At 45.2% G+C, this 17,864-nt stretch overlaps 1 protein-coding gene across 1 annotated transcript in view; it reads right to left on the bottom strand.

Annotated features, from left to right (window-relative positions):
* The window catches only part of EFNB2 (ephrin B2), a 43,788-nt gene extending 29,332 nt beyond the window's left edge, over positions 1-14,456 (bottom strand). Inside the window, exon 1 of the mRNA XM_027902085.1 lies at positions 13,285-14,456. Coding sequence (XP_027757886.1) covers positions 13,285-13,412 — 128 coding nt within the window. The 5' untranslated portion in view covers positions 13,413-14,456. The remainder of the gene's footprint in view (positions 1-13,284) is intronic.
* Positions 14,457-17,864: the final 3,408 nt, after the last annotated feature.

The raw sequence follows: 17,864 nt of genomic DNA, 5'->3' as shown, positions 1-17,864 counted from the left end.
AAAAAAAAAGGGAGGATGGATATAACCAGTGTTCTATTTTAAACTGTATTATATTAACATTTCATCAGCATTTACAGAAATATGAACCTCACAACAGTGCTGGACTTACTCAGCTTCACCAAACAGGGAATCATTGCTCACTTGCTCCAATGCAGAAGCATGGAAACACACAGGCACATTCTCCTTTTTATTTCATTTCAGCAGAAACGTGCTTTCTACATGGAGTTTAAAAACTGCAAGTGGCTGCAGTGGAGAGTAGCAGCCAGTCTGTATAAATGGCTTATTCTGAGGAATTTCTGAAAGAAAAAGCACTCAGTAGGTGCATTGTAATTAGTTGCTCTTTCTAGTTACCTCTTGACAAATGATGCATGCGGGTCTGGATGAGTGCCCAACTCTTGACCCATGCCACCACTACACACTTTAGTACTTCAAGCAGAAACCCCTAGCCTCAGCATTCTTTTCATTTTGCTTTTTCCAGAAATGTGGCGCTAGTAGTGCACAACATGAGGATCTGCCATGATTAACAAAGTTGGAATTCTTTCAGAAGTGCTTCATATAGCTATGTCCTAAATATATCTGAGGGGAGCTTCCTGCCTTTGATTCCTTACAAATGTGTAGCATGTTTCAGGACCCCATTAAAGGACAGAAGTACAGAGAAATACACAGGGTAAACATTATTCTCACAACATGCTTTGGCAACATTTGTAAGCCTTTCAAACAGAAAATATTCATGTGATCGTTACAGGAGATTATAAACCTATTGAGAAAAGCAACTTTTGACACAAAAAACACCCATAAAAATAAACATTTTTTTTTGGATAGCACTTTACTGCCCCCTTTTGCACTCTAACATTAGAACAAGTTTCAACATGAACATTCGTCTGAGAAACACTGTGAAACAGTATGAAGATATGGAGTAAAACGACAGGGCATCATGTTTAGTCACCAGTACGCTCTCAGGCACTGCTTCGGTGACATCTTCCACTTGCCTAAACTGCAAACAAATGAAACATCTAGCTTTGATTGTTCTTAACCTTCCATGGAAGAGATCAGTAATGGATGCTTTAAATTACTGTCTTCCACTATAATCTGCATGTATATGGGCAACTGGAAAAGAGGGGGATATTGCTCATTAACACTAGTTGTCTCTACAGCATAATTTTCTAAAGCAAAGATCATCTGCAACTTGAGTTTGGTTTATTCATCTAGATGACAAAGGGCTTTCCAGTCTGAAGCCATTCATGTGTTAGCAATGTCTGAACTGAAAGGATGGGCGTATCCTTCAGAAGAAAACTTCACAAACTGGCAGGCAAGAATATTTTCATGAAAGGTGAAGACAAGAAGCCTAGACATTCAAATACCCTGCAAGCCTACAGGCATAAACCAGTTCTGCAACTCCACACTGCAATTACAGTCAGTAAAGAATCGATGTATGTCTATGTCCACATAGATCTGCAAAAGGTAATAAATCTATAGTCTAGTGGCCAGTTATTTACAAAATACTAATTCATTATGACAGAGCCAGAGGGGGACCCATCCTGTCCCAACCCTCAGCTTCCATTTGACAAAGTCCATGTGCTGCTGTGTACACTTATATTTAAACTTAATCCATTTTCCTCTGTCATCCTACAATTACAGTACAAGTCACAATAATATTAAATTTCACTGCCTACAGCATTGCACAATTGAACCATTACTGTAATGAAAACTGACTCCCTTTGATATTAACACTGGTGTTTTCTCTCATTTGCTAGCCATGAAATACAGGAAGAGACCAATGTTGTTTTAATTAAAGAATTGTTGTTCAAAATATGCTACTGGGAATATTAAAGTAGTTCTTTGCTCTCGCGGCAAAGATAATCAGCTATTTCTACGGTTTGAATATTGGGAAAAAAATAAAAAAGAAAGTAAAATAAAAAAAATCTGTGCTATGAATTCAGTGTAACACAAAACCACTGCTCTACTTGACTTGTGCTCAGAGAGGCAGGGTGTGCCAAACCCAAGAGATGGTACTTTATTGAAAAAACGCAGAGCAGTAGTTAGCATGGAACACAAAGTCAAACTAAACCATGTGCGTTTCTTCCACAAGTCACTAAAGTCTTAGCTTTAGAAAGCTAACAGTGAGCAGCTGGCATTTGCCAAAGAACTACTTTTCAAAAAGTGCAAACCAGATTGTTCTATTGCTGTGCTATTCTGTGCTCTTCTCCACCATTCCTGTTAGAAAAACAAATGTCTTATATCGGTCACAATGTAAGAATGCCAACCAAAGTTTGCAGTCTTCCTTCTCTTAATTACAGTTTGCTCACACCTGCAGAATCTTGTTTCAGGACATGCTCCAAGCAAAGTCTATAAAAGAGGGCGGGGACTGTCTTTTAGTTGATGAGACATTAATGATCAGTGATTATATCTCAAATTCAAAGAAAAAATCTCAGCTGCTTGGCAGTCTTTATAAAATATATTATTGCATACCATTTGCCTGCATAAGTAAACACTGGAAGTAGAAGTTGTTAACTCACTACTTTCAGGAAAAGTTATGTCAAATCAATAACAGCCTTGTGTAAAAGTTTGTATAACAAATCTATTTTGGCAAACCTTGTTACGTCAAGAAGAAAATGACCGTGAGCAAAAACCCAATGGGAGATCTGCAATCAGTCTGCACTTGTTTCTTGCAATAAACCCCAGATTCAGCCATTCACAAGCATGAAGATCCTGCATTCTTACACTGTGTACCAACTCCTCCGAAGTTTGACTGACTTGCAGAAGCAACATAAACTGGATGGCCGCAGCCACCTTCTAGGTAGTAGCAATATCTGATCTACCAAGAACCAGCTTTTGGCCCACTGCATGTCTGAGCTTCTCAAATGAAGTTACACTGACACTGGATTAGTTAAAAAAACTCTGTAAACACCCAGAAGGGCATTACACGCGACCGACATTCCGGCCCCGAGAGGAAGAGTCCATCAGAGGGGTTCAACAGAAAGCTGGGGACAACAGGAATTCCAGACACTCAGTTTTAGCTCATTGCCCTGCTCTCATGAGACACTGACAATTCATTCAGCCTCTACCGCCAGGGAGGCCAGGCCTGTGCACCTCTTGCACATCGGGATCTCTCTCAGGGGAAAGCAGGGGCTCTTGGGAACAGCCGGGTCATCCTCTGTGATCAGTTATCAGTGGAAATGTGCTGCTGGCAACACACCAAACGGTGAGCAAAAAAAAGCACAGAAAAGTCAGTTCCAGCAGAGCTATCAGTGCAGCCAGACTCCAGAGGAACAGCCGATGAACCCGCTCAAGCTCCCAGCTGGCACAAGGGATCACCACTGGTACTGACTATTGGTAAGCTACACATCTCTTTCCAAATGCAGACAGGGCTGTAGCTTCTGACATAATTTTCTGGTATTTAAAAAAGAGCACTGAAGCTTCAGAGAGATCTGTATTTGTCCAAGCCCAAAAAACCTCTTCACTCTGGCCTTGGTTCAAGACAGCTCATGCTCAAATTCATCCCGCTTCAGCAAAAATACTCAGCATTCAGCACATGCTTGACATGAATTTTTCTGCATAAGAACAGTTTCCCAAGTCAGGCCCTAGGAACACAGTGCAGTCCTGCTTGCCTTGGTGTCACACACAGATCCACAAAATAAAAAAAAAAAACTACAATAAGCTAAAAATTTAAGAAGAATTGGCTTTTGGTTTTCTTCAAAAAGTGCCTAAAAACTGTCTGATAGAAAGAACAACGCTTAACCATTAAAAAATATCTTTTGAAACATTTTTCACACAGACTAGTAATCTTGTCTGCCAATGTGACTTTCCCTGTTCAGCTAATCTATATAGCTCAGAAATATCCTTGAAAAAGAAACACCCCAAAAACCTGAAGGTCAAGTGTTCTGCTTCTGAACTAAACTTAAATTAATTAAACATGAATATAGCAACTGAAATGTGGACAGATAATGCTACGGGACTGCAAATCCCCCAAAGGAGTCAAGATGTTCCCAACTCCAAATTTACACTTTTATCCAGTCAGGTATAGAAACCAACTGCTGCTCAGGCAGTAGGTAAGCAGATGGCAAGCACCAAGCAAAAATGAAACTGCGAAACGATGCACCACCCGAAGAGTCAGAAGAAGCGCAGTTATGTGTGCTTCTACCAGTGCTCACTGCACAGGTTCCTTAAACAAACTGCTTCAAACTTGCAGAACATCAAAAGCCAGATGGATCTCCCTGAATGAATCCACAGGCAAGGAGCCAGGATTCCCGTTTGCTGCAGAAATAGGCCTGGACTTGATTTGAGTCTTCTTAGCTCTGACAGGCTGAAGTCTGGCAGAACTCCCAATCCAAAAAAAAAACAGCATTGAAGCGAGACTGAGCTTTAACTAACAATAATAATAATAAAATTTCAAATCCCTCTTTTTAGCTTTAAAATGCACTTCCCTTTACAGTGCAGTGTTCACCTTTCCCACCGCTGTTCTCTAGTTTGGGTACCTAAGTAAATGTACAATTCCAAAAAAAAAGCTAACAAACAGAGAGAAGCAATTTGCAGCATCACAGATTTTTCAGCCTAACATTATTATTCCACCATCTAACCTATCCTCCTGTGTAAGGCAAGCCAAATAACTTCTCATTTTCCATTGACACATGTAAAACTTGATTATGCTTTTAAGTGTACAAAGCTCTGATCCTACTAAATAAAGTTTTTTAAATCTTATTTTAGCCATCAACTACGAGATATTTAAAAAGAACACTATAGGTAGGAAACCTATCTTATAGTTATGTATATGCCATACACCAGGAATGATTCACGTAGCAACATAATCCTCGACCAGCCTTTATCTTTTTTGGCTTGGAACTTATGTTTAAAACCAGAAGAAAGCATAGACTATTACATCAAAGTTTAAATCAGCTGCACTATAATTATCATGCTGATACCGCAATAAACACTGGGTGTTGGCTGGCCAGGATTGCCAAAAAAGATAGAGGTCCTGCCCTTATTTGCTGTCTCTGACAATGTATATAATCACATCAAAGCAAAGTTCTGTGCATTACAGTTAACAGAAAAAAAAAAAAAAAATCTGGATGTTCCCTCTCCTAGACTAAAATGATAGATTTTGTTCATTATAAGAAAATTTAAATTTTGTCTATAATGAAAAAACAATTATAATGCAAAGCCCTTGCAGGCTTGCAAGACTTGTAGTACTCATTGAAATCACAGGAGGTATTTTCATGGAATTGAATTGGAGTTACACAGAAGCTTTGAACATGTTTATCCACTTGAAACTACAAATACAAAATGAGATTTTCGTATATGAAATTTAAAATTATCTATTGTAATTCTGTATTTAATTCTGCTCAGACTTCTGAAAACCAGGCTAAGATTAAACATGATTTTACAAGGACAGAAATGCTAACAAAAAACCCCCAGATAATTAAAAATGACACTGAAGATCCTTAAAGTTTAGGAAATTTCTGTGTGTATGCTTATTGTTTTGGGTCTTAAGATCTATCTGAGGGCGAAGGAGCGTTACAAAACTGGGTTTTGTTCTGCCATTTTGTTTTCATACTAGGCTTTCAGAAACATACTGTGCTCAATGTACTTGTTTTCTCAAAGCCTCTCCACTGTTCTGCGTGAGGAGTTTTTTTCCCATCTAGGGAACGGGAGTGCAAATTGCAAAACCTCTGTGTTTTAAAGACATCTTCGAGTTTATGTCAGTGAAAACTCCTTCAGGAGAGGGGAACCTGGAGGGGAAGGACTCAGTGTGTGCGCTGGGAGAGGTGGGGTGCGCTGCCCAAGATGCTCTCACTGGAGGATTCCCCACTTCTCCCTGCCAAACCTGTCGGGCCTTATCTGGGACATTTCTGAAATGTGACATGACAGGCAGGTTCGAAAGCTAAACGTTGGATAATGGTGGGCAAACAAAAGACATCGGTTTTTGCATTATTTCTTTAATTACTTTAACCCTCGTTTCGAACAGAAAGCATAAGGCCAGAGTAATTCAGCTTCTCTCTTTGTCATTTGCCTGCCATAAATATGCACCAGTCTGCATTTGAAAAGCTGAAGGAGGCCGCAAGCTTGCTGGACATTTATCATGCTCTGTTCCCTGTTAACAAGCAAATACTTTAGTTGAATGGCCCATTAGCAATCATTGTCAAATGCAGAATGCAAGGTGCTTGGATGTGACCGGCCTGTAAATTAGATGAGGGTGCCCCTGAGCTTTGGAGAATTTCAGCAAATGAATTGGATCTTTTGATATAGATTTGTGAAGGTTAAGTTGCAAGACAGGAAACCTATCTGAAGGCCCCCTGTATTCTGCCTATCTGTCTGGCTCCCTATATGTACTTGTTAATTTTTCATTTGTTAAATCACGTCAGCATCAGCAGTTAGACAGTTCAGGGTCTGGAGTTCCCTTTTCAGTCAGATTTGTGAAGACTTCCAGCATACCATCGGGTAGGATAAGAATGATAAATTCAAGCATGTAATTAACATCTTTATATAAAAAAAGAAAACAAACAAACAAACAAAACCAAATCAAAACAAAAAAACCTCAACCCACTTTAAAAGTGTCCGAGCCACTGCCAAACAAACAGCATGAATTCCATTTTGCCGAGCTCATCCCAGGCTCACTCCCACTAAAGAAAGACACAACTGTTATTGTAGGCTTCGGTGTTTTTTCCTCTTGTGTCTAGACTGTGCCTAACAAATGCTGAGTGCTTTCTTTCCCCCCTTAGCAGACAAATGAGCAGGCAATAAAGTAGGTATTTCTCATTTGAATCGTACCCCTGATTTGCAATGTAATGCTGACTTTAAGTTGAGGGTGTTCAGGGTTGTCAGCTGGGTAGAAAAGCAGGTATTAACTATTTAGAAGGCTCTTTAAAAGAAAAGGTAAGAAAAAACAAATCAAGGTAGCTGCACTAGGAGAGGTATTTTACTACCTTTACAGCTGCAGATTGATTAAAATAAATGACAAAACATGGCTAAATTGTCTGCAGGCTGAACTCAAGGGACCGACAGCAAACTCATCCGAGTGACTATAAGTTGAGGGGGGCAGAGGCAGATGTTTCTCTCATTCATTTCTAGATTTCAGCCTGCCTTTCGAAAATAAACACCACCTAGAGACCGAGCCAGATCCCTTTGGTTATCTGCAGCCTGACTAGTAAATAGGAATGGATGCTGTTTTGTTTGTGGTTGTTTTGTTTTGTGGGTTTTTTTCTTTTATATTTTTGCAGGACAGGAAACACAAGAGATGCTCTGAAGTATCACCTGGCCAAGGCATAGACAATGCAGCGTGTTTATCTTTGCTGCTCCCATGGAGGGTGAGATGGAGACCACAGACTGAAACACAGCTGAAATCAAAAGGTCTTTGTTTTCCTTCCAGATAACCCCAATCCTACCTATCCCCTCTGCTGTCTCTGCCTTGCCAGCATGCTACTGCCCGAAGCCCTAATAGATTAAGGCAACAAACCCCAAGCGCAGCCAATTCTTCAGAAAGGCTGCTGCTAGGGCAGGAGTTAAAAAGGAAAATCTTCCACACCACACAATTGCAGCCATCTCAAGTTTTAATCGGCCCCCATCTCAGCAAAAAGCAGTAAATGAAATCTATCTTTACCATATTATACACCACCAATGAGCAAGAACTGAGCAGCTTTTCTTCACCGCTTCAACCACCCCAAGCCACAAGTAGGCCTTTCATACTTCCTAATCCCGGCCCCCAAGTTTTGTGCAGTTCTCACATAATACCTTACAGCCCGGAGCAAGGCCCTTAGTTTATAACACCCCTTTCAGAGACGTGTCATTTCTAACATCAAGCTAATCTATATGTTGCCATGGCATCACCCTTTATCTGCCTTTACATCTTATGAACTGCATGGATTTACCACATTATTTTTATCTGAAAGACAGAAAATGGTGGTTTTATTGCCATACAATCAGATTACTGCTGCTAGTTTCTCTATGCCTTTTTACCATACTTCAATCAAAAGGGATCAGTTTCTTTATACTCTGCCCTTGATTTACATTACATCTGTAAAGACCTAGTCTGGGTTGTAATCCCCTTATTAACTATGACCAGGGTTGATTTGCCTAAAAATAAAAGCAAATTGTGTCAGACCTTTTCACTTTGTTTTTGATTCGGAACTACAAAATGGATTACTAAAGAAATCTTCAGAGTTCACACGGCTGGTATAGTACTGAATTTAAAATGAGAATTAAACAAGTTAAACATGGGAGCTGTGTCAACGGTTTACATTTTCCATCATGGGAGAAAGGCTGAACTGCATTTGTCTTTGTGTTCTCTGGCTTTAAAGAGACAATGAAGCCACAGGAGCTTTTTCCAAGCTCTTCTAACACTGTCCATTTGCCATCCTCCCTTCCTCTGCTTTTTCATGCAACTCCCCCATAAACTCTTCTCCCTTGCTGCTTCCTCCCCACCCTCCCAAAAAACCTCCCCTCCCCCAAGACAACAGTGTTCTGGTTAAAAGTCTATATTCAGTGGCACTGAGTATTTTAATCAAAATATTTCAAGCAGTTTAACATTCCTATGTAAGTTTCCACAACGCCTCACAAAGAATGAGCTCATAAGGAAATCCATGTAGATGTATGATAAATGACCAGAAAAACAGGTTTCTTTATGTCAGCAGCCAAGGCAGACAGACAGTAGGCAAACATGAATAACATTTTAATCACTATTTTTTTCTCAGAAGAACACTTTCTTCTCATTTGCAACAAGCAATTTCAAGTACTGCAGGTTTGCACTGACACATGAAGACCAAAACTAAAAAAAAAAGAAAAAAGTCCCCAAAACAGGCCTGCCTGTGGCTGCTGCTAAGGGCTGAAAGGCCTGTCTTTGCCAGCGTGTCACAGCAGTCACCTCAGCTCCTCTGTTGCTGACTTCCCATGACGGGAACCTTGGCCGAATTTGAGATGATCCAAAGTGTCGCACCTCGAGCAATGTGATCTCCTCAGAATAAAACAGGGAAGAGGAAAAAAAAAGGGAAAAAAAAAAAGGGGGTGAGGGAAACATTCTTGTGTGTGGGAAGAGGGAGAACTTAAGTGATTTTAGCATGACTTTTAGTCACTGCCTCTCCAAAAGCAATTACTTCATTAAACAAAGTGAAATAACGTAGCACAGCTTACAGATAACATGCTTTAAGATAATTACTATAAATAATATAGCAATTATACTGCGCATATAAAAGGCTGGAGAAAATAATGTGCTAAAGAAATCAGCCTTCAGTTTATTCTGAATTAATTTTGCTAATTCACTTGTGCTTCAGAGACCTGGCTACAAATGCCAGAGATACCAAATGAACTGGAAGCCACCACTCGTTCCTCCTCTTAGCATGCCAAGTGTCAATAGCTATGTTTTGGGTACAATTTAGGAGCATGTGTTTAAATCATTTTAACCTTCCACTCCTGTTTCTTCAGCTTGAAGCTGTAATTGCTGAGGTTAGAAAGTGCGGTCCCACAGCACAGGAGTCCCAAATAAATTTTTGTCTAGCTGTGAGGCTCCCAAACATGTTGTGAGATATCGTTTTAGCAAGCTCTTTGTGTTCTGTCTGGCTAGCCCGGTCCTGTGAAACAAGGGCTGTCCATTACCTACAGTTTATCATCCTGACAAAATGTGAGGAATGTGGATGTGAAAGCACTAACAATTCCACCCCTGGTGCTTTCTCCTTTTTTTCTCTCTGTATTAAAACCGACAAGATTAACCCAAATGCAAACTGCAGAGCATAGTTCAAGGGGCTATTCAATCCGCAGTGAATGTGCATTTGTTTACTTACAAAAATAAGAATTTCAGATACAATGAAAAGCAGACTAGTCTATATGCTACTGAATAGAACATGCAACAGGGTCATCAATTGTAGTTTATTTTATCAGTTTCTGACATGTTAGCATTCATTCAGAGGCGGGCTGTGAAACATCCCATATATAACTGGTTATCAGAGGGAGAGAAAAACAGCTATATAACCTAACTTAATCAGTGTCAAAGGCACCACTTGTGAGGATAACCTTCCCCATGCCTTATGAAGAACCGCCCTGCTCGCTGGCCTATAGCACGCAGGGAATAATGATACTTAGGCATAAGCAATGCTCTTTTGAATGAGATTCCTCTACTGTTCCACAAAAAAGGCACCCCATAACACTACGTGCAGCCCTGCGTATCAAAGGCAGTGCTGAGCCCTAACGAGGAAAAACTGAGGTAACCCGTGCTATCTGCATAGAGTGGCAGGCAAACAATGGCAGAAACAATACAGACATAAAGTCCCCCCTTAAAAAGTGGTAACGGGAGTTAAAGCTACAGAGTATTTTTTCCTCAGTGTTTTCAGGATCAGGAGATCTAAAGTTCTTCAGATGATAAGTCTGTAGAGTTTACCAAGACCATCTGCAACAATGATGTTTAACCTCCCAAGTAATGAAGTCACAGGTGTAATTATTTTATGGAGGTCACTTCAACCTCGTGATTTGGTCGAGGCAATAAAACAGATCTCCAGAAAGGAGGTGGGGAACAAGGGAGGGAGCTCTGTGTTCAAATAGCTACTGCATGCTCTCCATCTCAGCCACCTGCTAGAAATTATAACCTCTAGACTTCAGTGCAAAACCAATTCAGTTTATACATTCACCTTAACATAAAATTTATTATTTCATACTACATATTAACCTGACTAACAACTTCTGCCAGCATTTAATTGCCTACCTGTTCAGCAGATTTATGTGTTGAGGCTTTCAATAGAGTTAAATGCACTGCTTCCCTGAATAAATTAAGCAGTACCAAAGATAGTTATTATTTCAAACCTAGAAAGGAGCTTTATTATTATACCATGCCAAGATCTATTCAGCAGCTTTACTTCTCAAGCTAACATTCAGCTTGAATCCAGAGTGAGGACAATCTCATCTAAGGAGAAATTATTCAGTATCCTTCAGGCAAACAACTGTGAGAAGAATTAGTAAGAAATCCTGCTCTGAGAAGTGGAGCTGCCTTACCGGCAGCAATATCAGGAATGCATTTGTAAGCCTCCTCAAACTCCAGGCCTCCAAGTGGCCTATAAATCACTAGCCCTAGCAATTGAAAAGACTAATTTTAATAGTGTACTTCTTCACTGTGGTGATTAAGCCTCAATGAATCACTCAAGAAAATTCAATTACATCAGCAACACAACCTATTTTTAAGCGTGCATTTAGGTTGAAAAAGTAATTAGATATTATCATTAGATCTAGCATTAACAACATTCAAACCTTTTTTGTAATCAAACAGTTTAGAATTAACTAAATGGAAACACAAATCGTGTTTGATAAAGGAAGCATATCCCCAGGCTCTGTAACATCGTTGAATTCAGCTGCTCGGCTACTTTCGTTTCACCGATGGCTAATAAACGCGATCAAGGTAAGTTAAAAAAGGCGAAAGCAGGTTGGGGCTGGCGGAGGAGAGCTCGGATCATCCGGCTCTTCTGCTTTGGAAGAGTGACCTCTGTAGGCATAAACCCAGCGAGGGCTAGGATGCAAAAGCCTTCCTTCCCCTTCCTCCAAGGCCGAGCCAAGGCTGTTTTCCACCAGCACAGCAGGCCCACTCCTGCAATGCAACCCCGGCTCGTAGCCTTTGCCTTTCGAGAGCCTAAAGAGCCTTATAAAGCCCGCTTTATAACAGGCCAGGCCGCTTTATCCTCTGATGTGATGCCGTGTCTTTCTGAAGTCAAAGAAAGGCTTCAACTATGCAGCATCATGCAAGTGCTAAGCCAGTGACTGGAGCTTAAGTTTATTTTAACAGGCTTCCCACCTGGTACATATACAAAATGAGCATTTGTCAATTAATGTTACAAATAAAGACACCGAATTGAGTAGTCCATAGCGTTCCTGTCAGGCGTTTTTTAAGAAATACCAGAAAACTACTCGGTAAAGAAGTCTTACAGAAATATAGCAAGTATTCACATTATTTTTTAAAAAAAAAAAAAAAAAGGCAGAAATCTGTAGCGATTTTTTTTCCTTCAGTGAAAACAACAGGAGATAATGATGCCTGGAAGGCAAGGCTACTTGATAAACCTGAGATGCTACTTTTAATTCAAACTTTGAAATCTTCACCAAACTCCTGGAGATCCTGCCACCTACGCAGAATTAATCCTTGATCCAGGAAATACTCCATTCATTCTTGTCTCATCACCACATAACACTTCCTCTACAAAGTCCCCTGGGAAAACAAGATGTGTACTCACTGGACTTAATGGGAAATTCTAAATTCAATTAACACAGTGCATATGGCTTAATTTTAAATATCTATAATTGAAGATAGAACATGCGTTTAAAGGAATTATTTTAACCCATTTCTGGTGTTGCATCACTGGTTTAAAACTCCCTAAACGCATTAGACTATTTCTTTTTACTGTGATTTCTGTTTTATAAACTAGTGGTTATAATCGCAAAAGTTCAAAAGATCTCACAACTGCACAGAGACAGTTTTCACTTTGTATGTCAAAAATTCAAGGGGAGAAAAGAGTAGCAGAATTAGCTTTTTATCACTGCCTCAGACTTCTTTTTAGAAGGACGGCCCACTTTCCAGAAGTTCCTCTTTCCAATAGCAATAATTTTGTATGTTTAAGTAAAGAGAACTTTTTTAAAGGATACGCTTCTATTTTAAGAGTGTGCTTTAACAGTGAAGTCCTGGGAACGCATGTACATTTTTGCCTGGGTTTGCTAATGAAGAATGACACTAAATGGTTGTGTGATGGGTAATGCTTAGTTCATTACTCACTGACATGGGCCTTGATACCATCAACTCCACAACCAAATTTAGCCCTGTTATAAGCAGATGTAACTTCGCTGGAGTCAATGGGATGAGTTTGCATCTGCAGACGGAGAAGTTGAAGAGTATCACCCTTTCCTGGCAGCCCAGGGCAGGCAGCCCGGCTACTCCGGCCTCCGCCGCTGCTCTAGCCCGGGCGAGCCCGGACCCCGCCCGCAGGTCTCAGCCTGCTACCGCCGCCCCACTTTCCATCCCGCTCCCGGTCCACCGCCCCCTCCCATCGCGGCCAGCCCCCCTTCCTGGGACCCTCCCGCCGGGGACCAGGGGCGACGGGGCGCTCCGCCGTCACACAGAACCCCCGTCCTGGGGAGGGCCGGATCCTGCCGCCAGCCCTGGCCAGAGTCCCCTGCAGCCGCCGCTCACCGCTGCTGCCCCCACCCTGTCCCCGCGTCTCCCGGCGCCCGCAGCCGGGTTGCGGCACCGTCCCGTCCCTTCCCCGCACACGGCCGCGAAGGACAGCGCCGGCCCCCAGGGAGACGGTGGACGGGAGCGGGATGGAAACTTACTTGGGGTTGGAGGAATTCCAATATATGGGGTCTAAAACGATGGACCGCGCCAGTGCAGTTCTGCATAAAACCATCACGGCTCCCCAGCAGTACTTCCAGGCGGAGGCATCTCGCCTCCGCGCTGCCATGGTCGCAGGCGGCACCGAGTCCCTCCCCGGAGCCTCGCCAACTCCGCCGTGCGCCTTCCCCCGCACCTGAGCAGCAACAGCAGGGTGGGTGCCCGGTATCCCAACAGCTGGGACGGTTAATAGGGAATAATAATAATAATAAAAAAAATCACAAGCTAAGAGTCGACGATGTAGTTGGCGAGCGCTGCAAGCAGATCTACTGAGTCATGTATGCCACTCGCACGTAGGAATATCTCCTGCGAGGTTAAGATCCAAGCTACCTCCGAAGTAACAGCAATAACAAAAACAAAATGCAAACGCCTCAGTTCTTCCTCTTACAGGGGGTCTCCCGGCTGCCTTGGAAGATGTCACTCAAACTGCCAACTCCCATTTGAATCCAGAGCGCCATACGCGTTCACAGTGTCTTAAGGCTCGCGTGAAAAGGAGTAGGAAAAAAAAAGAAAAAAAAACCACACCAGGGTAAAATAAACGGTGGTAGGAGAAATACAGGGGTGAGGGAAAAGGACACAGCTTCGGCGGGAGGCTCCTCCTGCGTGTCTCTCACTGCTCCCCGCAGTTTGCAATCCGCAGGACACTAGCCCGGACTGTTTCGGGGAGCTCGGAAACACCCGCGAGTCAATAAATCCACTCCGAGTCAGCTCCCGCGGTCCCAGGGAGGCGCATCCGCAGGGCTCCGGCTTCCCCGGGGAGCACTGCTGTCCTTGTCGCCGGCAAAGACCACGGAACGTAGCAAGGAAAGAAAGAGGGACGGATAAGAGTAAATAAAAAATAAAATAAAATAAACCAAAATAAAATGGGCGGCGGGGGGGGGGGGGGTCGCAGCGTCAAATCGTCCCTCTCCCCCGTTGCGCGATCTGCAGTGCGCGCCGCGGCGGCCGACAGATTGAGGACGAGGAGGATCGCCGGGCGCGGGACTTGTGCCGCCACGCAGCCCCACCGCGGAGGGGAAGGCGGGGAGCGAAGGGAGAGGAGCAGCGCCAGCCACGGCCGTTCCCACCGCGGCGCCTCCAACCCGCGATGTCGCCGCTCCGCTGCTGCCACCCCTGCCGCCCCGGCGAGTTCCCGGCGCAGGAGCGCGGCCGGCGGCAGCGCGCTGCCGTAGCCATATAAGCGCGGCCCCGCCGCCCCGCCGCCGTCGCTCATAGGGCCGCCGCCGGCCCGCCGCGCTGGTTGGGCGCCGCGCCTGTCACTTACCGCGGCCACGGCGGGCGGGGCCGCGCCGGGCCGGGCCGAGCGGGGCCGCCAGGTAACACCCCCTGTCCTCGCCACGCCGCGCCTCGGGCGGCCGGCGTGAGTGGGGAGCCCACTAGCTGTTAGTCACGCCGGGGTGGTGGGGGAAGCACGGCGGGCCCACTCGGGGCGAACCCGGGGGGGGGGGGGGGAGCGGTGGGAGGGAAGAAATTAAATAAGCATTAAAACCCACTCTTTGCTAAATTGTTTCCCCAGTACGGTTTACAGAGCGGGGAGCAGCTGCAGGGCCAGGGAATACGGGGCTCCCCCGCACCTCGCCCGCCGGTGCGGGCGCAGCGCCCCTGGGGAGCGCGGCTGCCGGCGCTGCTTGGCAAGTGCCCCGGGGGCGCGGAGGTCCCCCCGCAACTTTCTGCGGGTTCCCTGCCGGGCAGAAGGGCAGGGGGTGCTCCAGCGCTCAGTCCCCACTGTCCCTCCTCCTGGCTTCTGGCAGTTTTCAAAGTTTGTCTGGTTGCGTGAAAATTAAATAAAGAAGAGTCGGACACGCGGAGCCCCTCAAAGGGATGCGGAGCGGTGAACAACGCGGGGCTCTGGGGCCGGGTAAGGGGTTCCCTGGCATTTCCCTGACGATTGCTCAGCACTTCTTTCCTCCCCTCCAGAGTTCGGTGGGTAAAGGTTCGGACCCAATTCTTCGCGTATCTCAACGGCACGACACCCGGCCCTTTTATTTCGTTCTATCAATAACTTCTGTCCAGAGCGAGCTACCTGCGGGCAGCGCGGGAGATGCTTCCCCCGCGGCCCCGCAGGTCCCCCGAGGGGTGCGGAGGGCGCCGGGGGGTCGCGGCAGCCCCCGAGGGCGCTCCCTACGCCGCGCTCGGAGCTCGACGCGCCGCGGCTCCCGCGGCTCTTCCACGGGACCAGAGCTCCCACTAGCGGCCAGCCGCTGCCCTCCGCGGGGGGAGCGGTGCCCCCGGCTGTGCCCCTCCGCTGCTGCCCCGCGTCCTGCCGGCGCGCCGCCTACGCCGTTCCCCCGCACAAGTCCCCGCGTAAGGCGAAGCGGGACGGCGGTGCTGCGGCACCGGGCTGGGGAGGCAGCACACGCGAGGAGTCCGCAACAAGGGCTGTACCGAGGCTAAACACGGGTTGTGTAATGTCATAGTCGCTCCTGTGAAACTAAAGGGGTTACCGAATTTCTTCCAGCAGGGATTTCTTGCCAAAATAGTATCTGCAGAAAGGATTAAAAATTAAATCCCAGGAAATGACGACGTTATTTCTGTCATTATCTCACCTTTTAGTCGAGGCACGCAAAGAACATACTACCAAAGACCCTAATAAAGACCCAATTTCGCATAATTTTATTCCCGAAAAATACAGACATTCACCTAAAAATCAGCTTCCTGGGGGTGCTTGTGCGGCTTTTAGACGAACGCCAAGAAGCTCTTATAAGGAAAACAACTGGCACTATAATTTTTTTTCTCGCATCAATTTTGGAAACCAGTGTTCTCTTTTCACCTCTTTTAACTAAACCAGTGTTTCAGCCTGGCAGAGCCCGCTCCTCTCGCTCGCAACAGAGGGGAAAGAAATTTGAGGCACCCTCGAAGCCCCCTAGATTTTGTGTTGTGTTTGGTAGTTCTCTAACGAAATCTACCCCTTAAAGAAACAAGGAAATCAGTTTGCTTTTCACACAAAACATCGAATACGTTTTCAGTAAACTGCTTAATTAAATTTAATTTGCAGTGAGGAAGGATTTGCAGATCCGTCAACGCAATTTGGTGGAAAAGGATCTGATTCCCGGGACGGAAACTTAGCACTGAAGTGGGAGACATAGCTTGGGTATCTATGCACTACAAGGGGCATCAAAGGCGAACTTCGCCAGTGAGGGAGGAAAGTACTTAATTAATAAACTTTTAAACAAATGTGTGGTGTTTTGCCGGTCGTGAGACAATGTAAACACGGAGCCCGATAAATGCTTCCAGCAACAGAGACGTGTAAAATACCTCAATCTTGTGATACTGCTGCTTCTGTTTGTTTAGATGCAAAAGGTTAGGAGCGGTGTTTTGTAAAAACTGTGAGTAAACTGTGACCTCTAACTCTCCGTATCCTTGCTTTAAGTAAATCAGAGGAAATGAAGAGCCCTGGTATTGTCTGAAAATATCCTCCAGTATCTAAATATATCACACGACGCCTATTGTCCAGCGGCTAATCATTTTACGCAAATACAGCGGTTTTACTTTACCGTCCAGCATCCTACCGATGCACGCTGTAAGTGTATAAAAAATTGAGTTAACAAAATCACTTTTGAATAAGAACCAAGAGAAAAACGACACTTTATCTCAGAGATAACCTAAGCATCAAAGATTAAGACATCCAAAGAAATGGGGGCACGATAGCCACTCCGCCCAGGTCACCCTTTTTGGTCGAGGGACCGGTCCCTGCGGCTGGGGTCGAGCCGGGGGGTGGGGGGCCTTTCAGCACCGCGGAGATACTTACGGGTGCGAGCAGGACCGGGCCGGACCAGGAGGCGGGAGGCGGGCGGGAGCGGGCGGCGCTCGGAGGGGCCGCGGCGGCGCGAAGCCCCCTGGCAGCCGCGCTGCGACCGCGCTCCCTGCCCGGTCCGCGCACCCTGCGCCCGCTGCATCGGCCTCCAACATTCCCGTCTCGCCTCCGAGAAGCAACAGGGATCGCCTCGGACATGGGGGAAACGTGAGAGGTTGAGGACGGTGCTTAAAAGCAAGAGACGACAAATGTTCGGAAGTTAGAAATCGGCTTCGGCCGCGTCTTCTCGGAGGGCTATTTCAGGAGGAGGTTCCGGCAGACATTTCAGGTTTCGCAGGGAACGCGATTTCCTGACATAGGAACTCGCAGGGGACAGGCTGCTGGGGGAAATCCTGCCACGGCCGTAGGAGCGGCACCGCGGTTCCCCGGCGCCTGGGCGGTCCGGCTTGGCGTGAGGATGGACACAAAAGTGGACATACGGGTGGATGGATGAGTGCGACCAGCGAACAGGTGAGACTCATCTATCCCTTTCCTTCACTGAAAAACTGGGACTCTGCCGTTTTCTGTACCTCAGCCAGGCTTAAAACAAAAAACCGGGTTTATCGCTGAATAACCCTTTTCGCCTTCTTTTGGACGGTGATGTGAGCAATAGTTACATAGACATTTGCTCTGGTCCTACGAAATCCATAACAAAAGGCAGCTAACCTGAATGGGATCAGGATTGGGCCCACAATCCCTGATTCTCTTTTAAACATCAGTCTAAACATC

Source organism: Empidonax traillii, unplaced genomic scaffold (assembly GCF_003031625.1).
Source record: "Empidonax traillii isolate 1590-97213 ecotype Southwest subspecies unplaced genomic scaffold, ASM303162v1 scaffold837:size744043, whole genome shotgun sequence".
Taxonomy (NCBI): Eukaryota; Metazoa; Chordata; class Aves; order Passeriformes; family Tyrannidae; genus Empidonax; species Empidonax traillii.
This window is presented reverse-complemented; position numbering and strand designations above follow the sequence as displayed.